Raw genomic sequence first — 24119 nt, 5'->3', positions numbered from 1 at the left:
ACCCGACCCTGCTGCTTCTGCACACTGCCCTCTGAGTGATGGATGTCACCCCATTAGCAGAAGACAGATGAGGAGTCAGGGGTCAGAGTCACAGAGCACCATTGTTTCAGAACAATAGGAGAAAGAAGAGGGGATGTGAGCTTCCCTTTAAGTATTGTTGCATTTAGCTCTTGCTGGTGGGAGAGGAAGACAGTGGAGGCAGTGGGGGAGGGCAGGGAGCAGGCAGGAACTCTGCAAGGGGTCAGGGAATGTCGCGGGGGGAGTGGGCCAGTGAACTGTGCCCAAACTTCAGTGGGTCTTGGGGTCCCTACATTCCACCCCTGGAGGATGCACTTGGCTTCCAGCTGGGATCCCACATACATGCCATGTGGTAGAACCAGCTAGAAGTGCTGGCCCTGGCAGCTTGCACCCAACGGCCCTGCCTGTTTTTAAGGTGGTACTTCCACAGAAAAATAATCACAATCATCTTGGAAATGTAACAAAATAGTAAAAGGAAACTAGGTCTTCTCCCTTTACTCCTCTTCTTCCTCTCCCCTCCCCCACTCCCTACCCACAACCTTCCAAATCTGCTATCAGAGCCCTGGTTTGGGAGTCTGGCTGACCTGGTTTGCTGTGGATCCTTGGGCAAGTTCCCTAATCTCTCCGAGCTGCTCCTTACCTGTCCGAGGCAGGCAGTCCCCCACCCTTCTAGGGTTCCTCGGAGGACCCGGTGAGATCATGCTGTGCAGTATGCCTGGCCCAAAGCAGCCACCCAACTGTGTCAGCTTCCTTGCGCTGCCCTTTCCAGAGAGACCACCACTGTCCCCATTCCCTGCTTTCTCACTCCAAGGGGGATGCCTGTTGTGGATGGATGTGCTACAGCCAGAAGTCTATAGGGGAGCTCCCGTGGTCTTTATCATGACGGGACTGGCCAGGGCTCCTCTCCCAGGCTTCGTTGGCTGTCCAAGGAGGGCAGGTCATGCCTCTCCGTGGGAAATGGCAGCTCAAGTCCAGCAAACCCCTTCCTAGCTGCTGTGCCCTAACCTTGCTGGTCCGTTCTTCATGGAACAAACATTTCTAGAAGTGGCATGTGCTGTCGGTGCCCAGCCATAACCATTCAGCACTCGCCTTTCCCTGCACCCACCAGACAGCTTCTGTCTCCCAGGACCACTCTGCTGAGGCTTTCTCGAGCCGCAGCCCACTCACTCGGGTGCATAGCACAGGTGCCAGAAAATTCCTGTTCCCTGCCACCCACCCCACCCCTGCAGCAGATCTCAGGAGTCATGGATAAAGCTCCACCTTCCATGGGAAGACCTCGGTGTGTGTTCCACGCTGCCTCCCAGATATCCCCAGCCAGTCCAAACCTACTTGTCCACAGCACTGATCTCCTGGATTACCTGCCTTTTCTGCCTTCATTCCCTTCCCTGTCTCTTCTCCACTCCCTGCTGGTGTCTCCTGGGTCACCTCCCCAGCACACCACTTGTACTCAGATCTTTGGGAAGGGATCACAATTGAAACAACAGGCCCACCGTTCCTCTGCACGGGGACCAGAAACAGACCCGAGGGGACATCAGGTGCACGGCCAGCCCTTGGAGAGTGACAGGTCGAGGTCTAACCCAGAACAAGGAAGCCTGCTCCCCGGGAGCGAGCACTTACCAGCGCTCATCACTCTCTTCCCATGCAGTGGCAACGTGGAACGTTCTGAGTCCCTGCATGACAACACCCTCACGCTGATGGTGCCACTGATGCACGAAGTGGACTCGTCCATCACTGGGTGAGCAGCTGGTCCTGGGTCGCCAAAACACCCCAGGGGGAGTTGGGGGGGGTGGGGGAATGCTGTGTTTTTCTTGTATATGCACAGGTAGCCAGGAGTCTGTGGCCTTTCCCGTACCCCTTCTTCCCAGCCTTGAAATGCAGACAAAGTTTTAGCTTTTAGTTGTGGCTTGTGCCCTCCTCCCACCTTGTTTTCCCTCTTTCCCAGCTACCCACATACCTGCTGGGTGACGGGAGAGGTTTGATGACAAGGCTAAGCCCCAGAATGTCTTTGAGCACCCTGTACACCTTTATGTGGCTCTTTCTCCAACACCTACCCCTCCAGAGGGCCAGGATTCCTGGGGTTCAAATCTCAGCCAATTGCTGCTGGGCCAGAGCTTACAGCCAGATGTATCCCAACGCCCTGGTGGCCTTGCAGAAAGGCTCGCCATTCTGATTAGAGACACAGCTGACTTTGGCCTTGCACGTTTCTGTTAACCCCTTCTGCAGAGTCAGTGGCGGTGGGCAGGGAACAATCACAGCGGGACACAGCTTGTTCCTGGTGAAGTCCACAGTCGCTCAGCGCCCCCGGTGTCGGAAGGCGGGGCTGCGGGCTCTAGGGTCCCGACACAGCCTGGGCGGTTTTCAGCCCAAGCCCAGGCCTGGAAAAATGAGAACTCAGTTCCTGTTTCTGGCTTCAGAAAACAGAGCACATACATACCTCTTTGATAGCGGAAAAAGGATTTGCACAATTAGTTTAGATCAAATGAGGACCCGCTGAACCCCTGCCCCAAATGCAAGCTGAGGTTTCTGGGGGGTTCAGTGTTTCTCATTTTTCACTTTTCGAGTGCCTCTGGGTCCTGGCCTTGGCTAGAGGCAGAAGTGTTAATACGCCACAGAAGGAGCCGTTCTGCAGTAGCTCCCCAGCTGCTAGACCCTAGAGTGAGCCTCTGGGTTCCCGCGCTCTGGGCGGTTTCCCTCATGTTCTTCAGACAGGAGGCATCAGTGGATTATATTTGCAAATTAGCATAGATTTGCCTCTGTTCATGGCTCTATTTTTAGCCATGTGGTTTATTTACTTGTCTCATCAGAGGCACAGTGAGAATGTGGCCTGAACCAAGCCCTGTCCTCGGAGGGGAAAGAGAACACACTTGATCCTGTTGTCGGGCCCTAGGAGGCCTCATTGTTGAGGCATTAACAGCCCCCAACTGAAGCCATCCTTTAAACACATGAGTCAACCTCTGATCTTTCCAGGACATAAAATAAGGCTGGTTTAAACGAACCATTCTTGCCATTTGATAACAACTGGGAATTCACTATGTGTCTAAAATAATGCCTTTAAGTTGAAAGTAGATGGGGCGCCTGGGTGGCTCAGTGGGTTAAGCCGCTACCTTCGGCTCAGGTCATGATCTCAGGGTCCTGGGATCGAGGCCCGCATCGGGCTCTCTGCTCAGCAGGGAGCCTGCTTCCCTCTCTCTCTCTCTGCCTGCCTCTCCATCTACTTGTGATTTCTCTCTGTCAAATAAATAAATAAAATCTTTAAAAAAAAAAAAAAAAAAAAAAAGAAAGTAGATGAATTGCTGTCCATTCAGACTTGGTACCGAAAATCTTACATGACTGTATCTGGGCAAGGGAACAGCTTCTGGAGTCCAAGCTTGGTCCCATCTTGGGCTTGCTCGTATAGACAGTGTTGAAAGCATCGCTGTACACTGAGCTTAAGTTCTTAATCACATCTTAAGCAGCCACTGTTTGAATTGTGAAGGAAAATGCTATCATTGAACAGATCCAACTTTTAATGCTGAATTTTTAATGGTTTTAGTAGTCTGACAAACTTAAATGTTTTTTAATGAATTTATCACAGTGTGGGGCTTAGGATGCTAAATATATAATTCATTTATATGTATTTCTTAAAAACTTGCCATGATCTTCCTCGGTCCACAAAGTCTTTTTCAAATGATAAAACACAACATGTATAATTCTGTCATCCAGTTTAAAAAAAAAAAAAAAAACACTTGAAATCGAAGCTACCATTGTCTTTTTCCTCATTTTAGAAATGTAATCCCAGTACATACTTGTATATGTGGCTTATTGTTTTAACCTAAGATGAGACGATATTCCTGGAAACTTCCGTTTAGAAAACATAGCTCTGGCTATGTCCATGTATAGGACAGAGAAGTAACAATTCCAGAAGGGAAGGGTTTGGTGAAGACGGTGGAGGGAACAAGTTACTGGATTAAATAGAGACAGATGTTCGGTTCTCAGGACAGCAGTGACCATGGGTTGCCTGACCGAAGTTTAGATGATGGATTAAATGCTTTCCTCTTTCAGAATCATGTCTCCAACCTCCTTTGTGTATGGCGAGTCTGTGGACGCATCTAACTTCATTCTGCTAGATGACCTGGAGTGTCATTTCCAGCCCCTCAACATCACCCTTCAGGTACCCAACCCGGGAGACCGTCTCTGGAACTGGCAGCAATGGAAGGGCCTGTGGGGATAGGTCTTCTCCTGAAGGGCAGCTCAAGAACCAGGCTCTTTCCAGGAGAAACTTGTTCCAGCCTGCTTGGCTGGAGTGTAGTGTATGCGTGTGTATGTGTTTTCTGTAAGCATACAAAATTAATCCCTTCCCTGTCTGCTACTCTGTTATGTAGATCCCTCTCCTTCTCAGCTCTTGGAAGGAAAACTTCATGATAAACACCTATTTTCCCCAACAAGGCCTCTGGCCAATGTCCCCACCCTGATGGCCCCAAAGGACCCCCTTCAGTTCTCCATCCTATTCACCTTATGGACTGGACAGTCCCAGATACTTGCTGAGTCCTCTTCCTCCTGGGGCTCTCCATGCTGACTCCGCCTGGACCCCACTCTTCACGTAGATAGACGGGCATTTGGAAGTGCAGTCTCCCAGTAGCCAAGGGATGTGAGAATACATACGCCCCGCCATGGGAAGCAGCACACTCCTCCCTCACAGAGCCATGGCTGGCCCTCCGCAGTCACACAGGCATCATTTTCAGCAGGTCCACTCCATGTGGACCATGGACATCCCAAAAAACCCTCTTCTTTCTTTGGACTGGGTGGGCAGACATTTTCTGTAAAGGGCCTGTGTGCATTTCAGGCTTGGTGGGCCATATAATGTCTGTAGCAACTCTTCAGCTATGCTATGAGAGTGCCAAAGCAGCCAGAGGCAGTGCATAAGCAAAGCTGAAGTAATGGGCACTGAATTGGGGATTTTTATATTATCCTCACATGTCATGAAATGTTACCCTAGTTTTAAATATTTCTCCAACTATTTAAAAATGTGAAACCATTCTTAGCTTGCGGACCATGCAAAAAACAACCGGTAGGCCAGGGATGGCCTGTTGGCCATAGTTGGCTGAGCCCTGCTGTGAAATAGAAATTCTCAGGCCTACACTGTTCAACCTGAGCATCTTTGCCTGTTAAGCTAGAAGGACCTCAGCCTCATCCAGTCCCTTGTCCACAGCTGACAAGAACTGGATCCAGGCTCCACTGGTGTAGCCAAGCACACTGCCAGGAGCTATTGATGATGTGAAGGAGATGGGCCTTGCTCACCCATGGTTCACCTTGACCTACATCCAGTGTCTCTCTGTTCCAGCTCCCAGAGCTGCCCCTGCCTCTTCCCCATTCTTCCCCATGGAGAAGATGGTTCCATGGTCTGGCATTGACTTTGGACAATAATGACTATTTTCTTTCCCTATGGCCACTCCTAGGTGGACGGAGGGGGTGAGACATAATCATGGGGTGTGGGTCCAGAGAAGGAGGCAGCAAAACATTTGTGGGCTCTCACAAACAACCTCTCCCTCTCTAAAGTGTTCCCCCCGGCAAGAGACCTCTGAAACCATGATTGGGGAACACATGTCCCCAGCTCAGAGAGGAGGTGCCTCCTGACCAGCTAAGCCCCTGCTGTTACCCCCTATGCTCCGTTTCCAGAGAAAAGGGGAAGGTAGGGTTAGACCTGCTTTTGAGACCTCACAGTGACTCCGTGAGCAGGACCTCTGTGTTTCTAATCTGCTGTTCAGAAGTAGTTTCTTTTTTTCCCCATTGCTTTTTGCAAGTGGATAGGAAACAGATAAAGACCAGTTGGAGTGATTTCATTTAAATCACTTTAATTTTAATTACTTACCCACTCTTGGAGTTTTTGAGGTATCTTACAACAAAAGATACAGTCCAGAAGATGATTCAGAAGGATTCAAAGGACACACACTGTGTAATGAAGAGGGTACAGGTGTTAGGACAAGAGCGAGTCCGAGGTATACCAGAGATGGAAAATTCTTATCACCCTCTGGTGATAAGGGAAGGGAAGGGAAGGACGGAAAATAAAGGAAAAGAAAGGGAGAGAGGAAGGGAGGAGGAAGGAGGAAGGAGAGAAGGAAGGGAGAAAAGAAAGGAAGATAGAAAGATCGATCTTGAGGGCATATGGTTAAGTTGTGTTTCTCTGAAGGCATCTTTATGGGGAACTTAAAGTTTAGTATTGAAGCAAAGAGCTTTCTTCCCATCTGACCTGACCTAGGATACAGACTTGAGAATGTGGGGGGGGGGGGGGATGAGTGACAGCCATGCCACTTAGATAAACCTCTTGATTACCAGTTTGCTTGAGGAAGTACACAGCATTCCGTTGAGGATTAAGAGAGTCCGCTGGGTCCAAAGATGGATAGCTTGTGTCGTTGATGGGAAGGAGATCCTTCTGGGTCAGCAAAGCTGACCATTCCCTTGAGAATCTCCTGGTGATTCATTTTCTGATACAGTTGTCATTATTTTGACTGTCATGCAGAAAGGCCATGGGCCAGGTGGATGGTGATAGTGGGAGAGCATGGGATCAGGAAGTAGATAAAAACTCTCCTCTACGGCCTTATTCTGATAGCATCACTCCTGACAAAGAGCACAGGACTTCCCATATACAGTGATTTTTCTGTCTTTTAAAAGCTGTTATTCAACAAGCTATGTGATGGTTTAAAGACTTCACCGCAGACACCGATGGGAGAAAGGCAGAAATACTAGTCTTGGGCCTGGTTCCCATATCCCGTCAAAGTTTTCTTAACAGAAACAGTACATGATGTTGTATTGACCACTGATAGCTTTTTTTTTTCATCAAGAGTCCATCACTTTTCTCACCTGAAAAAGAACAATGAAAAATAATACAGCTGCCACTCAAGAACATTTGCGAAGAATCAGATGTTGAGGCATGTGTTAAGAATAAATGAATATGGCAGCACAGGCCCTCTTGCCCATCTGGCTGTAGTACATGAAAGTGTGCAAAGCCAACCCACTCTCTTCTCTACCACCCCCCCCCCAATTTCCTTTTTCATTGGGATTTCCCAGACGTGTCAGTAGTTTTCTTTGCAATTCTGTGCTCTCGTGTTCCACTTCCAATTAGTTATTTCAGTTGTGGCTAGATATTACTTCCTTTTCTTGTGTCTTAGGGCTGTTGTCTTTGGTGAATTTTGTTCTTTTCAAATCAAGAGATGGCAGGACACTTCCACTCCATCGTGTTTTTGTGCTTTGAAGCAAAACCAACTATTGCAAAAAATGAACACACACTTTTCTAGGGAAGAGCTGGCTGGAGCCTAGATCCTTATATGTTCTGTTGTGTGTGAAGACCTGGCTAGATTTCCATTCACCTCCTGGCTCTTCCCTGTTGACCCCAATATCAGAGACCCCTGAATGCCTGATTTTTCTCTCTAGGCCCCAGGGCACAGAGCAAGCATCCTGCTTCTTCTCTCTTTTCCTTCTACCCATGTTTTTTTAAACAATAACGTCTTTATTGGGATCTCATTTACCTACCTTGAAGCTCACCCATTTAAAGCATACATTTCAGTGACTTCTAGTGTGTTTATAGAATTGTGCAACCATCACCATAATCTAATTTTAGAATATTTCCATCACCCCAAAAAAGGAAATCCATGTCCTTCAGCAGTTAATCCCTATGTTAGTTTCCTCCTACTGCTATAAGAAATGACCATTAACTCAGTGGCTAAAAACAATAGAAATGTATTATTGTGGAGTTCTAGAGGTCAGAAGTCTAACATAGGTCTTCCTGGGCTAAAATCAGGTTGTCAGCAGGGCTGGGTTCCTTTCTGGAGCTGCTGGAGGAGAATCTGTTTTACCCCTTCCAGCTTCTTCTCCGGGCTACTGCACTTTTAACTCAGGGTCCCCTTCATCTTCAGAGCCAACAATGGTCAGCTACATCTTTCCCACAGGCCACATCCCTGATTCTGACAGTCTCCTTCCTCCCCGTATAAGGACCCTTGTGATGACATTACACCCACCTAAATCACCCAAGATAATCTCTTCATTTTAAGGGCTACTGATTAGCTACCTTAGTTCTCCCTTGCCACGTAGCATATTCGCAGGGTCCATGGATTTGGGGACACAGATATCTTTGAAAGCCATTCTCCTGCCTGCTGTATTTCCCCTACTCCAGGCCCAGGCAACCCCCAATCTACTCTCTGTCTCTACACATCTACCCATCTTTTTAATTCTTCTTTATATCCCATTTCTTCCTTGAGTTTCGTGCTCAACTTTTGCTTTATCTCTTTTCCCTTATCTTTCTCTTTGTGGCTGCCATCTTTCCTCTCATTTCTCAGGAGATGATGGGCCTCTGGAGACAGAAAACAGGGAGGACTGTGTGGGGATGAGAAGGTAAAGTTTTACAGGACCAAACCCTGGGGCAGAAAAGAAATGCACAGAGGTCCTCAAACAGGATTAGCAAGGGATTAGCTGTAAATTACGTGGAAACCCATCATCTGGATCGTATGGTAAGAGCAACCCTTTCTGTAAATTACACCATTTGGCTTGGGGACAGTCCACTTTGTCTTCTCAGTTACCTCAAACTGTAAAAGGCAGGGCTTGGGCCAGATCAGAGCTTCTCAAAGTACAGTTCCTGAGCCAGTAGCATCAGCATCTCCTGGGAACATTTACTAGAAATGCATGTCCTTAAATTCCCTCATGCCCTCCCCCCACCAGATCCACTTCAGAAACTCTAGGCATGACCCTCCCCCAGTATACATTTTAACAAGCCCATCTGGTCATCCTGATGCATGCTAAAGGTTGAGAACCACTGGACCACATGATGTCTATATTCCCACCAAGTGTAATAGTCTATGAGTAATTCCTAGGTACGTAAAAAGAAATGCAGTTTTTAGCAGGAAGAAGGCAAAAACGTGATGAAAGGGAATAAGGTAATTTGAAAGTTTGGGAGTTTCAGATGCGTATTGGAAGGATTTCTGTTTCATTAAAGTCTGCCATTATTCGATATTTTAGTACACTTGAAGTCATGACCTTCAAGATCCTAAATCCTACAGTCTGTGGGAGTACCTACTGCATTCCATGAAATGAAGGTCTATATCTCTACTAAAATATGCTATGTGTGTCTCTCACCCACAGGTCTATAACACTGGGCCAAGCACCCTTCCTGGGTCATCTGTCAGCATCGCTTTCCCCAATCGGCTATCACCTGGAGGGGCAGAGATGTTCCATGTGCAGGAGATGGTGGTGAGTTCTTGCTTGTCGTGGCTGTTGCTTTCAGACCAGAGCCAGCCCATTCACATTCTGTACATACTAGCCTAAGGACCCAGAAAGTTCGACTCATTCCAACCTTTAGAAATATACCTGGAGAAGCCCAGAGACACTCAACACCTGAATTTTTGCTCTGAGACAGTTTGGTTGATGACCTCTCTGTGGACGGGGAAGGGTTGGTTATGAACATGGCTTCTGGGGTAGACTCTTCTGGCACTGGGGGCTCCCGGCAACCTTAAGGGTGTCTGATTGTCTTTTTCTGAGTGGAAGACCCATCATATACATGAAGATTTTCAAAGGGTCACTCAGTCTTAGAGGATGAAGGCCTAGTTCATAAGATGGAAGTATAATATAGATTGAAACTCCCATCTGTATCCTGAATGTGCAGTTCTAGTCAATCCTAAGTCCACTGTAGATTTTGTCTTAAGCGGAGTCTTGACTACTAATGTGTGATCATTCCCACCTACCTCCTTGAAACATTCTCCTGGCTTCCATGACATCACATTCCCTTGGTTCTTCCTTTCTCACTGTTTATTCTCCTCATCTCCCCAACATCAACAGGGTTCAGGCTCATCTTTTGTCTGCACTCAGTCTCTGAGATCTCACCCAGGCTTATGGCTTTATATTCAGTGTGTACTGATGACATGGGATATTCCTCTCCTGCCCAGATCTCTCCCATGAAACCCAGACTTTGATAGTCAGCAACCTTCAGGCCATCTCTACCCAGATGCCTGACAAATCTCCATGTTATCTAAAAGAGAACTCTCAGTCGTACCCTTCCCAACCTGCTTCTCCCACAGCTTTCCCTGTCTTAGCAAATGCCTTCTCAGTCTTTCCAGTTACTCAGGTCAAAGTTACTTGGGTCATCTTTGATGCCTCTCTTCCCGCATCTCACATCTGATCCACCGGCAGCCCTAATGTCTCCGCCTTCACAACAAATCAGAACATTACCACTCTTTCCATGTCCGCTGCCAGCACCCCACCCTGTGTGACATCACCTGCCCTCAGTTATTGCAGGAGCCCCTCCCCGGTGTCCCTGCTTCCGTCCTGGCTCCCTGCAGTCTGTTCCTGGCCCAGTGGCAGCACAAGCCTCCCAAAATGCAAGTTAGGTCATGTCAGTCCACAGTTCAGACCCTTTCAGTGGCTTCCCTGCCCCCCAGATTCTTCCAGCACCCTAGCTGGCCCCATAGTCTGTTCCCGACACAGTCTGACCATATTTCCTTCTTCTTCCCCCCTCTTTCTACCCCTGCCATGCTGTCCCTTGCTGGTCCTAGAGCACAGTAGACACTCTCCCACCTCCAGAACTTGTCCTCGATCTTCCCTCTACTCAGACACCTTGCCCTCAGAGAGCCACATGACCTCCTCTCTCACCTCCTTCAAATCGGAGCTTCCCAGGGACACCCTCTCTGCCTGGCCTCAGTCCCAACACTCCTCGTGCCCCTTTGCTGTTCAGAAATCACCATCTCCTTCGTCACCAGCTGACATTCCGTGTATTTTCATGTCTCCTCCTGGGCCCCTACAGTAAAAGGACAGGGGTTTCTCTCTGCTCACAGCTGTATCTCCAGACCCTAGTACAATGCTTGGCACATAGTATATGCTCAGGAAATATTTGTGGGCTGAAAGAAAAAATCTGCAGTATAAAACAGACATGTTTACTTGGTCTGCATGAATTCAGGAATAGTTTGATATCGTTAAAGAAGTACCTCAGAGTGGGATGCCTGGGTGGCTCAGGGGGTTAAGCATCTGCCTTTGGCTTCAGGTTATCATCTCAGGGTCCTGGGATCAAGCCCCAGGCTTGGGCTTCCTGAACAGTGGGGAGTCTGCTTCTCCCTCTGCCCTTCATTCTGCCTATGCTCTCGCTCTCTCTCTCTCAAATAAGTAAGTAAAATCTCTTTTTTAAAAAAGTTTAAAAAAAAAAAAAGAGTGACTCAGAGTGCTTTGCAGTCTCTAGCAGCTGGGTGTGAGGGTGACCCCTGCTGGGCAGGACTGGTGCAGGAAGCTCAAGTGGGTCACCGCACAAGGAGAATACATGCAGTCATGATGAGAGAATCATGAAATCATTGCTCTTCATATGAGCACATGAGGGACAGCCAGCCAGACCAAGGGGTGGTCTCTCCACTGATAGCTTAAAAATCGGGGCAGTGAGGCCCACAGCCCATCACACATCTGAGCCTGCGTTTGAAGAGAATGCTGCCCACAGGAGGTGCAGAAAGCTTTAGGTGAAGGTGATAGCAGGGTTTTGGCATCGCTGTCATTCTGGGCCTGAAAACCTGGACCTCTCCTGCGTTGCCCACTCCATCATTACCATCCCTCACAATATTCCGTTCGTCCTCCTTGAAGTGCCCGTGTCTGTGAGCTTTGCTGAACCTGAAGAAGAAAAGCCCCAGCATTCTATACCAGTGGCATACCATGGTTTGAGCTTAGCATAAGGCTAGGGGTGCTCCTGTCTACCCTCTTAAATATTATTAGTCGTACCAACCAGGGTACCTATTCCCCAGCGTCCGGCGATGTTTTTCTCCTGAGCATGCTCTGAGAGTTGTTCACAGAAACATCTGTGGTGTTGTATGCAGAATTTTTTCCTCACAGACAAAATTATTTGTTGACCCAAACAAGAAATTTAAGTCACTCAGTTTCTGAGGGTATCTCAGAACCAACTATAAACCCTTTTCTCCCAAGGAAAAGCCACCAGAACGGACTTTGGCACACATTTATAAATAGCTGGCTTGCTTGGGAGGCATTGGAAGTGAAGATTTGCAGAACTGCATGACTGTGAGTCTAGCTGAGCGGATCCTCAAAAACCCGAGTGGTGTTGGCTGGCTTCATTCCATGGTTTTTGTTCTCAGAAGCAAACCCTTTGGATTTTCAAGGCCGTATTTAGAATTCTTACAAAGTCTGTAACGGAATTTTCAAGAATGGCCAAACATTCAGTTGGATACACCAACCCTTGGTCAGAGGCTTTGGGCATTTTCGCAGCACGTGAAATCCAGCTCGCTGGCAAATATCCCCAAGCAGGTAGTGAAGACTAGAGTACCATGATTGCAGGTATAAAGCCGACAGGTGCTGCCATGCACAGCTGAGACAAGGGTCCCCAGGTACTTGTCTCAAGGCAGTCGGCAGCACGCCCTCTGCCCTAAAGCCCACAGGGCTGAGAGTGAGTGCGTCCTTCAGCTCAGCTTAGTTCCCAGCCTCAACCCTTCGCTTCTTCAGCAGAGGCCGAGAATGCTCCCTGGAGCAAGTATGGCTCCTCACTTTGGCCTTCTGGGACTTAGAATGGAGCAGGGCTTTCCTTCAGGAGATTTGGGTGACTTGGTGCCAGTTGGACTTACTCCTTTTGGGAGAAACCAGTCCTTGTGGCCTGTACTCCACCAGATGATGACCCTACCGCCTGATGGCATTCCCTCCCCACCCCATGCTCAGCGCCGTCAGCCCCCAGTCGTGGACAGGCTACAGAGCAGCCAGCTACCTGTTCAGCCAGCTGAAGCCCCAGGGCAGCTAACAGGTGTTGAGAGGGGCCATCTGTCATCCCTTCCCACACCCCGTGGGCCCCTCAGATTGTTTCTCTCACTCTCACAGTGCCCTTCGCATCTGTTTTGCCTGTGGTCATCGTCCATATAGAATTCTAAGGGTGGGCATGCTGTCCCCACAGGCCCTGGGCCATCACCCCATCTACGGCCCTGAGCCGGTGGCAGAATTTTCCAACTGCTGGCTCAGAATTGATTCAGATGCCTCACAGAGGCTGTAGCTGTGGTCCCTGGGCAGGATAGACCTCTTGGGTTGCACCCAAGACTTTTGTTTTTTTGGTTTTTTTTTTTTTCCCGGAGGATTTCTTAAAGTCCAGCTTCCTGTGAGCAGATAGTGCCGTTGCTTGCATGGAAGAGATTGTTCCAGGGAGCCTGAGGAAGTGTGACCACTTCATACTCCCAGCCATGGTTCATGATCTTTCCCTACAGCAAATGTCCCAGGCCATCCACCCTGCCGATGTTCTGTTTAGAAACAGAGCCATAGTGTGGTCTGAGGAAAGACTGTTCATTTCCATTGTCTCCCACCCATCAGGGTTGTATGGCACTCTGTGGAGACACCTGGACTTCCCACTGCACAGCAAAATTGTGGGCAAGCCACTGTGAATATGGAAGCCAAGTCAAAATAACTATGAAAGAAAGAGTGAGCGAGAGGGAGGAACGACAGACTTCTTTGGTCCATGTAAGATAAAATCATTACAAATCATTAATCATTCTGGGTTTCTTCTGCAAACACAGTAGAAAAAAGACCTGTTATGTGCCAGGCTCTGATAAGAGGAATATGTCACACAGCACCAGAAAGTCAGTCTTTCAGGAGAGCAATCTCGAAAAAAACATAATTGCAATACCATGGAACAAAGGCGGTCCCAGACCCGGGGACATCCCAGGGTGCAAATCCCACCCTGGGAAGTGTACAGGAAATGCAGACTCTTTGAGTCAGGGCTTAAGAGGATATGTAGTAGTTTACCAGAAGAACACATGAGGGGGAGAACATTCTAGACAGAGGGAAAGGTCATTAGTTCTAAGTGTTCAGTGGAGGCAGGATCTGGTTCTCTGCTCTCTGTGCCTAGCTCTTATACAAATAGGCAAAGGTAAGCAGTCTCTACACCTTCTCCAGAGTATACTGCAGATTGATATCTGGGCAGTGTGACCGAAGTAGGAAGTACTACACCACAGTCATTTTCTGTGGCAGTTGGTAAGTTAAGCCTTCTGTCTGGGTGATCACTTCTGTGCCCTTGTGGATCTGGATCTGCTCCTTCATTTCTCCTGACTTAGGAATGAGGAAGGCCATCCCCGCTAATACCAGAGGCTGTCTAACCACACGTGCATGTGGCCAAGAAATGACCCTGGGCTGCAGCAGAGGGCATTGGCTTCTGTGGGCCAGACCGCCTACGTGAAGCAAACCTTTGCTTCTTAGAGAAGGTTCCTGTTTCAAGTGAGGATATAACCTCTCACACAGCTTGATGAGAATTGGCCTGGAAAATGTAACGGCTTCACTTGGTTGTACTCTGTCTGCACAAACAAGCTAAAGCTGAGCCCCTGGGCCTGGGTCTCAGAGAAGCCAACTTAGCACATACGTCACAAGCTTAATGGCATGTGGAGGGGAGGCCATTGGAACTTGGGCGGTCATCCCATCGCAAAGTTAAGTCTTACTCACAGTGTATAAAGTTCAAGGGCAAGGGTGGAAAGATTGTCTCTGGACAACTCAGACTTTACTTGTTGACACTGAAAACCTGTCTGTAAACAACTTTCTGATGCTGAAAGAGGAGGCTTTGGAGTTGGCTTTTGTAAATATGCAAGAAGGAAGAAAGTCCTAAATGATGGCTTAGGGAGAGTGAAGGGCTGAAACTGTATTCTAGGTGAAAGTCGGGATCTTTCAAAGAACTCTAGTATTTGTCTAGATGAGACATTAAATAAATGCCGTTCCATTCTTTGTTCCTCCTACAAAACCATCTGAAAAAGTTTACCTCTCTGGTCAGTTCTACCCTTGGTTTTGGGCAGCAGTTCTGAAGAACTGACCTGATTCCAGAACGTGAAAGAGTTTGGGAATGAGGGATGATTTTCCAAGGAGACACATCAACAACTTTGCCATAGGGCATCATTTAAGGTATTGATATCAATATGATATTAATACCAGTGTCCATTAGAATATATCTTAGTAAATTATAAACCCCCCCTCCCAACCCATTCATGTGCACACCAGACAGGGCTGCCTGTGATTTAATTTCTGCCAAAATGAGTCCATTGATATGGGGCCCTCACTTAATTTGTGATGAGTCTGTATCCCTGTAAAGGAAAGATGTACCTGATATACCAGTAACCACACAAAAGCTTAAACTAAGAAATAAAGGACTGAATTGCTTTTCCCTGGGATGATTTGGGGAAGCTTCTTAATGAAAGTAGTGTTGGGACCATTAAATTGATCACATTTAATCAAAGACTAAAGAATGAAAAAATTTCTCCTACATAACTGACAAAAAACAAGTACCATTTACTGCCATCCTGAGGCTTTAATGGCCTGTATTCATGTGCTGTTGAATTTAATCCGCACAGCCTCTTTGAGGGGAGGTCATTATTCCAAGTGGAGGAACCAGGTCTCAGAGACTTGCCCAGCATCACACAGCTGGTAAGCAGTGGAGCTGGGTATGTTACCAGGTCTGTCTGGCTCCAAAGCCCATATGTCTCATACTGAATTCACTTCACACCCCTCCTCGGAGTGCTGCCCACTCCCCACTCCCCAGAAGCAGGCACAGGCAGTAGAACAGCAGATGATGAGCAGAACGCCAAGAATCACTAATTGAGGAGCACCAACCCCAGAACAGGGAGGCACCAACTGCTATCAAATAATAACTGGGGCGCCTGGGTGGCTCAGAGGATTAAGCATCTGCCTTCAGCTCAGGTCATGGTCCCAGGGTCCTGGGATCGAGCCCCACATCCAGCTCCCTGCTCAACAGGGAGCCTGCTTCTCCCTCTAGCCACCCCTCCTTGCTTGTGTGCGCTTGTGCTCTCTCTCTCTCTCTCTCTTTCTCTCAAATAAATAATAAAATCTTGAAAAGATAAACTAATACCAGAGGATGTAATACTGAAGCAAACAGAAGATTTTAGAACGAGCAAGATTGTTGTCATTAGAGAGATTCAGAAATAGTTTCCATGAAATAGAATGGCTAGCATTTTATGGATTTAAATTTTTGATCATTCAAACAAGAACCCCAGGATATGCGCTGTGTAGTAGAAGGGATAGAAAAGAACAAAGCAGTGGGTTGGAAACTTAAGGGGGTTCCCAATAACATAGCACAAAAAGACCCCCAAAAAGAGGCAGTTAAATTTATTATTCCATTATTTTATAGCAATTTGGAATGGAGAGCCAAATGATCACAATATAAGAATTAGAAGGCAGGAAAAATGGAAGTGAAAGCAAGTCAAGATTCTTGACTTATTTGGGGAAGAGTTTCTCTACCAGTTAGCTCAAGACTTTGATAAAATAAAATATTTAAATACATAAAAATTTTAATGGCTCCTTAGAAGAATAAAATAATGTAGGACATCCAAACTACTAAAGATGAATTTTAAAGGAACTCATGAAGAAAAAAAAAATAAAATACACATACACATATTTATATATAATAAGATGGCAAGAATAAGTCCAAACAAAATAACTGTGAATGAAATAAATGCCCTAGTAAATGACAGACTGTCAGATTAGATTTTTTAAAATCCAAACATAAGTTACTTATAAGCGATACAGCTTTTAAAAATGACCCTTAAGATATTTAAAAAAAAAAAAAAAAAAGGAAACACTAACAGAAAGCAAGTAAACAATATTAATGGCAAACAAAGTAGAATTGAAACAGAAAACATCATTAAACAGGGCCAAAAAATGCATTTCAAAGTGACTAAAGACCCAGTCTGCTGATAATTTGTAATATAAACAAACTTTTATGTTTGTTTATATTACAACCATACAGCTATAAAACATATAAAGCAGTGCCTGGTAGAAATATAAGGAGTAACTGACAGTCACAGTCATTACAGGAAAATTTATACACTTTCCTCAAGTATCATCAGACAAGTAGGCATAAAATAATGGGTATTTAAATAATGGAACTATCAATTATGATCTCTTAGAGAGACAGACACCAAGACAGAGTGAGGCAGCATGTCTGGATTTTAATAGTGGTCCCCTGCTTACCAGCTTTTGGTAACCTTGAGGAAATTACCTAAACTCTTCGAGTTTATTTTCCTCATCTGTCAAATGGGCTCATACCTACCACACATTGTGAGGATTGAAGAAGCTAATGTTTATGGAGCAACTTGTAGTTTTTAGGTTGTAAATAGGGAATGTGCATTCTTTTTAAACTTAGGTGAACATTCACAAATTACCCATGTATCCCTTCACAAAAGCAAACCTCAATAGATTGTTAAAGTCAAACACTACAGGCCACCCTCTGAGACCACAGTGTGAAAACTTGGAAGCTAACAACAAAAGTTAGACAAACAGCCAACCAAAAACATAACCACTTGGGAATTTTTGAACATCATTTGAATTAACTTTCTAGATAAAGAAGAAATCAAAGAGAAAAGGATGAACAAAAATGAAGGATAGTAAATTTATTCATTCCAAAACCAAAGGGAGGAAGATACAATCCACACCAAGGAAAATACCGCTACATATACATAGAAAACAAGAAAGTCTGAAAAATGGGGAATAAATTACGAACATAAAAGCTAGAAAAGGGATAAATAAACTGGACTCTAAAAGAGTAAAGTGAGGATATTGTTAAAGTGGAAGTCATGACAGAAAATAAAAAGAACAATAACAAAAGTATTTCACATCAATAAAACCAAAAGCTGGGGTATTTTGTCTAACACAGCAGACAAACTTATAGCAAACTTGATCAAGATATAAAAAGAAAGGATAAAAAAAACACTAGTAATCATAAACTACAATCATATGGAGAAGATTTGTTAAATTCTATTACTTTTCACAATTTAATTCCCATTTAAAAACAAAAACTCAAAGAAATGCATGAAATGAAAAATCTAACTAAACCAATTACCTTAGGGAAAAAAAAAAACATAAAAGTAACCAAAGACCTATATCTTTAAAAGGCACCAGGCCCAGGTAACTATACAGAGTTCTACTGAGCAGTCAGGGAATGTATAATTTCTGTGTTATATAAGCTCTTCCAGAGAGTAGAGCAAGATGAAAAACCCATCCTAGGAGATTAACTTACTCTGGTCATTAACCAGAAATAAGAGTGGGCATTTACCCAGAGCAGAAAACTGCAGGCCATACTCACTCTGAAAACAGATACAGAAGTTCTAAATAAATGTTTGCAAAGCCATTCCTGTTAGAAAAATATTTTTTGAGTAAAGTACAGTGTCATCCATGAATGCTGTTGATTCTTTATGACATTAACATTGCTCATTATTAATGTGAAAAGAATTAAGAGTGAAATAACAGGATGATTATGAGGATGAGGACTTCCAAAAAGACAAAAATTAAGTTTAATATACATTTATGGTATTTTTTAAATTCCTGGTAAGGAAGATATGGAAGGAAACTTCCTCAACTTGACAAAAGTCCTCTCTCAGAAGCCTATACAATCTACAGGATAGAAACCTGATACTGAGATGTTAGAAGCTGTCCTACCTAAATGAGGAACAAGACATGAATTCCTGCTTTTGTCTCTTTGATTTAGTAGTGTTAGAGGTCTTAACAATAAAAAGAAATGAATGACCTTTATTGTAAAAAAAAAAAAAAAAAAAACAATAGTATCCCTATGGCAAACAATGTTATTATTCCCTGGGAAACCTGAAATAATCAACTAATTAAAAGTGAGGACTCATGAATGCAGAGAGTAAAAGCTGGGGGACACTTATACATTGCCTGACCTTTGAATGCCTTCCCCAAGCCACACACTGATCCATTGGCTAAGGACCAAAGCCTTACTGGACCAAGGTGTTTATGCACCACCTCTGGCCAATAGTTGGCTGATCACTAAGCTTTGTTGACCCAGGACAACCCCTAGGAAACCAGGCTTAAAAATAAGACAAGTATAGGGGCATCTGGATGGCTCAGTCATTAAGCATCTACCTTTGGCTCAGATCATGATTCCAAGATCCCGGGATCAAGCCCCACATCTGGCTTTCTGCTCTGTAGGAAGCCTGCTTCTCCCTCTCCCTCTGCCTGCTTGTGTTCCCTTTCTTGCTGTCTCTCTCTCTCTCTCTCTCTCTCTGTCAAAAAAACAAATTTTAAAAATCAAATAAAAAAATTAAAAATAAAGAAATACTGAGCAGAGATACCACACACCCGGAGAAACAGACTCCACAGAATTAGTCCAAGCAAGACACTAAACCAAGAGGCAAAGCAAAACAAACAACTACCACCTCCCAAAGCAGGGGAAATAATACAGAGTGGCCACAACAATTGAGTAAAACCTTCAGTTTTGGGGTTTTTTTACAAATTTTTTTTTACAAAAAAAATTATGAAACATGCAAAGAATTCAGAACAAGGTAAACAGTGTGCAGGGAGAGAAAAGAAATCAGTTGAAACTGCTCTGAGGAACCCGGATGTTGTTGGATTTAGTCATCAAGGACTTGAAAGCAGCTATTAAAAATGTGCTTAGAGAACTAAATGAAACCATGTTTAAAGAATTAAAGGAAAGTGTGATGACAATGACTCGTCGGATAGAGAATATCAATAAAAGATGGAAATGGTAAAAAAAAAGAAAAAGCCAAATAGAAATTCTGGAGTTGAAAGTAGAATTCATGAGAGGTGGGGCGCTTGGGTGGCTCAGTGGGTTAAAGCCTCTGCCTTCAGCTCAGGTCATGATCCCAGGGTCCTGGGTCCTGCTCAGCAGGGAGTCTGCTTCCACCTCTCTCTGCCTGCCTATCTGCCTACTTGTGATCTCTGTCTGTCATATAAATAAATAAAATCTTTAAAAAAAAAAAGGAATTCATGAGAGGGGCTCTCAGTAGCTGACAAAGATCAGTGAAGATAGATCAGTGCAGACCATCAAATGTGAAGAACAGAAAAAAAAATAATAAAAATGAGCAAAGCTTCAGAGACCTATGAGACACCGTAAAGTATAGACATAAAAATACACATAATTGGAGTTCCAGAAGGAGAGGATAGCAAGAAAGGGACAGAAAAAAATATGAAAGAATTGCCCCAGACAGTGGAGTCACATAGACTTCTGCACAGTAATTGATATGAAGACAATTGGCTATCCACTTGGCAGGGAATTACAGAAAACCTCTTCCTCACTAGGAAAAAAAATAGGTGTATTTGAAGGTGATGTATAAAAAGTAATAGTGGAAAGTACTGAATATTTTCATAATCTTTGGATGGGAAAGCTCTTCTTCCTAAGCAAGTCATAAAACCCAGAACCTACAGAGAAAAGATTGAAAGATTAAATCTATAAAAGTGTTAAACTTTTGTGTGATCATAAGATGTTACAAACAAACTAAAAGATATTTAGGATAATGTATTTGCTACATAGCTAACAGACAGATATGTAAATGTCTTCTTCAGAGCAATAAGGAAAAGACCAAAAATTATAAAAATGGGTGAAAGGATATGAACAGGCAATTCACAAAAACTTTAATGGCAAATAAACATGTAAAAAAACAAATACAAATAAATGACAAACTTAGCATCACTGGTAATCAGAGAAATGTAAACTGAAATGAAAATAAGGCCCACACCCAATTAAACTCGTAAAATCCAAAAGATTGTTAATATCCATTATTGGTTAAGATGAGGAGAAATGGGCACTCTTAAATACTGTTGGTGTAAAAGCCAATTTGACAGTAACTATCGGAATTTAAAATATGAATACCAACAATTCCACTTTTAGGAACCTGTCTCAAAATTCTCACATAAATATGTATCCAGCAGAAATTTCTAACTTTTCAATAGTAGATGTAGCTGTCATTGTTCTCAGCATAAATGTAAGCTTTCTCTATTTTGGTGAAATAGAAAATAATATTCCACTAGGATTCTGAGAGGAAGCTGTTAGATTCAGTTTTTTTAAAAAGTAGTAATAATAATATATTTTTATTAAGAACTTGTTACAGATGAGGCACAGTAACAAGTAGCTTACCTGGACAAATTCATTTAATCTTCAAGAGAATTTGGCCAGGAAGCAAAGGCAGGGGGAGATGCCAAGGTCATGGAGTTGGTAAGTGGCTAAGTTAGTATTCACTCTTAACCACTAGACTGTACAGCCACCTGCAAGGCCTCATGACATCTTTTTCTCCAGACATGAGCTGTCCAACAGCACTGCATCACCTGAGCATTAGAAATGTAGAAATGCTGAATTTCAGGCTCAACCCAGAGCCGCTGAATCAGAATCTGCATTTTAACAATATCCCCAGTTAATGATGTATTTACACATTAATATTGAGAAGCCCTGGCCTAAAGCATATTACTTAAATCACTCCAAGCTTCTTTCCCCAACTATAAAATGGTGATAACAGTCTTTGCCATGCAAGGCTGTTGTAGGCAATCTTTTATCCACATGTTCATTCAGTCATTCAGCAAATGCTTTGCACCCACCATATGCCAAGACTGGGTTTTGGCTGCAGGGTTAAAAAAAAAAAAGGCAGACAAAAAAATAATAATTTCCAGCTCTCATGTAGCTTATGTTCTGGTAGAGAAAACTAATAAGTAAAATAGAACAGCATATTACATGATGATAAGTGCTGTGAGGACAACAAAGGAGACCAGGGGGTGAGGAGGGGAAAGTTTGTAGTTTTCAAGAGTGGTTGCTGAGACCTTCATTCAGGATGGGGAACCCGAGCTGTCTCAGGAAGTTGTCATGTGGTCCTTGTGTATAAAGGCTTTAGCAAGCCTGTGTTTCCTGAGAATTCTCTCTCCTTGCTTTGATCCCTGCTTGGTTTCTCTCCTGTGAAACCCCAGCCCCTGTGCAGTCCACACTGGACATCCAGGAGCCTCTGTGTGTATGTCATTAGGACTCACCCTAGGGGAGTTTTCTGCCACAAAGTGGACCACTTAGTGGTCAAGACTGAAGTCTCAAGACTGAAGTCTCACACATCCTCTCTACCATCATACCCTCTCAGATATCTTTCTGGGTGGTCCTGCCCCAGGGCCTTTGTATCTGCCTCTGCAAAGACAGAGCAGTGGACAGTCACACTGGTTTTTAAAGCTGCTGGTGGCCAAAGCACATTTTGCAGAAGAGGAGTCCTGGGCTTCATGACTTAGTTATACTTAGAGGGTAATGGCAACAAGAAGTCTACCTTGCAGCAAGCTTGCTGGAGCCCAAAACTTAACTTGTACACAAGCTAGGTCTGGTACTTTAAAGCAACCTGGTGTGTAATCCCCGGGTTTTCTCTGTAAAAAGATTGGCAAGGAATTTTTTTTTTTCTTGAGGCAAGGGAGAAGGGGGTAGGGGAAAATGGAGAGATAGACTCTTAAGCAGGGACAATGCCCAGCATGGAGTTCGATCTCATGACCCTGAGATCATGACCTTAGCTGAAATCAAGAGTTGGACACTTAACCAACTAAATGATTCAGGCACCCCAGCAAGGAGATCTTAATGTCAAACTATGTGGTCTAAAACCCAGCATGACCTCCCATCCACCTTTTCAGGCCATTTCCTCCAATATCCTTTGCCTCTGACCTTGTTCACCAGCCACTCTGGACCATGAAGGCTGGCAATCCACCCACCATGCACTTCCCTGGGCTTCCTGACCTGGTTTCTTCCTTCCCTCTGGCTGTGGAAAGCCCACTCATTCCTCAAGACTGAAGTCTCACACATCCTCTCTTCCATCATACCCTCTCAGATATCTTTCTGGGTGGTCCTGCCCCAGGGCCTTTGTATCTGCCTCTGCAAAGAGCACTCTTCCCCCAGATCTTTGCGTGGCAGGCTCCATCTCTTAGTGGGGGGTCTGAGCCTAAAGTTCACCTTTTCATTGAGGTCTTCCTGACCACCTAAGCTAATATTGCAAACCTCCATCAACTAGATCCCATTTTCCTGTGTTATTTTCTTCATAGCACTTGCCACTGTCTGCAATTACTATTTTTCATTGTCTGTCTTCTTCCACAAGATTGAAAACATTGTGACAGTAAAGTCATGGCTGCTTTGTTTCCTGGGTATCCCCAGCATTCGATGCCTAGCCATAGTACGTGCTCAGACAAATGAAAGAATTGGCCATGCCCGCTCTGTTAAAATCAACACAAGTATTTCTTTCTGCCTTCATGTAGGGTGTGTGTCCTTAAACACCTGCACACCCCACAGCATATCTAATAAGCACCTCGTATGTCCTAGGGATTCAGGAGATTTATATTGAGTTGAAATCCCATGTCTAGGTTGTTTCAGCAGCTTCCCTTAACCTATAGCAAAAGTTGCCTTAATTTCAATGTGGGAATAAGTACTAAAAAGGTAAAACTTTGAAATAAGGGGCTGAATCATGTAACAGAAACAAAGGCTTCTAAGAGCAAACTTGAACTCCAAAGCTTTGGTCAGCGACATCATGAAAACATTCTCCTTCACACATACACACACGCACGCACGCATACACACACACGCGTGCACACACACGCGCGCGCGCGCGCACACACACACACACACACACACACAGAATCAAGCCCGCTGCTCTCAGCAGTGGCCTCAAACCATTTTTTTTCTTTCTCTTCCTTCTGCGTATGTGTAAGTATGAGCTGAATAGTCAAGTTTTGGAATGAGTCAGGATGAAGTTGGCTTCAATTTTTTTTTTTCTTCCAGAAGCCAAACACTTAAAAATGGGGGAGATGGCTGATTGAACTTTGGAGAGAGAGTTACGTTCCTGGGCTCTTGGGTCAATTTTAGTTTTGGCTAGAGGGAGAAAGTGTGTGTTTCCTTGCACAGCTCACATTCAACACACACTGTCTGGACGGTGGGGATGAGGTTCGACCTGGGTTGTCCACACACAGTGTGGCCCAGAGGCCGCCCTCTGACCCGTGTGGACAGATGCATGAATCAAGCCAGCAGTGACATCTCCCTGCTGACTGAGGCGCCAGCTTATCAAGGAACCTGGGGTCCTGTGCTCACGGCCAGCCGCTGTGACATCTGGAAGCATGAACGCTTCGTTGCCAGTTGGAATGACCACGCTTCGCTGTGGGGTTGCTCTGGTCCTTGACATGGAAGAGCCTTTAAAGTCAGTGATTATGCAGTTTACCTCCCCTTGTTCCTTAAAAGCAACAGGACACAGAGCCCTGTTATTGCCGGGCGAGGGCTTGTTACAGAAGTTGCTAACAGGAAGTCTTGCTGAGTATAAACAGAGCTCATCAGTCGTTGCCCAGAAACACGTGGTTCTCATTTAACCTGTCCAGGACTC

The 24119-nt window shown here is 44.9% G+C and overlaps 1 protein-coding gene across 2 annotated transcripts in view; it reads left to right on the top strand.

The window, feature by feature from the left end:
• Positions 1 to 24119, top strand: part of ITGA9 (integrin subunit alpha 9) — a 326629-nt gene that overhangs the window by 255324 nt on the left and 47186 nt on the right. For both annotated transcript variants that reach the window (XM_059162100.1, XM_059162101.1), the window contains exons 21-23: positions 1664 to 1753; positions 4060 to 4168; positions 9127 to 9234. In XM_059162100.1, the coding sequence (XP_059018083.1) occupies positions 1664 to 1753; positions 4060 to 4168; positions 9127 to 9234 (307 nt within the window). The remainder of the gene's footprint in view (positions 1 to 1663; positions 1754 to 4059; positions 4169 to 9126; positions 9235 to 24119) is intronic.

Source organism: Mustela lutreola, chromosome 2, assembly GCF_030435805.1.
Source record: "Mustela lutreola isolate mMusLut2 chromosome 2, mMusLut2.pri, whole genome shotgun sequence".
Lineage (NCBI taxonomy): Eukaryota > Metazoa > Chordata > Mammalia > Carnivora > Mustelidae > Mustela > Mustela lutreola.
This window is presented reverse-complemented; position numbering and strand designations above follow the sequence as displayed.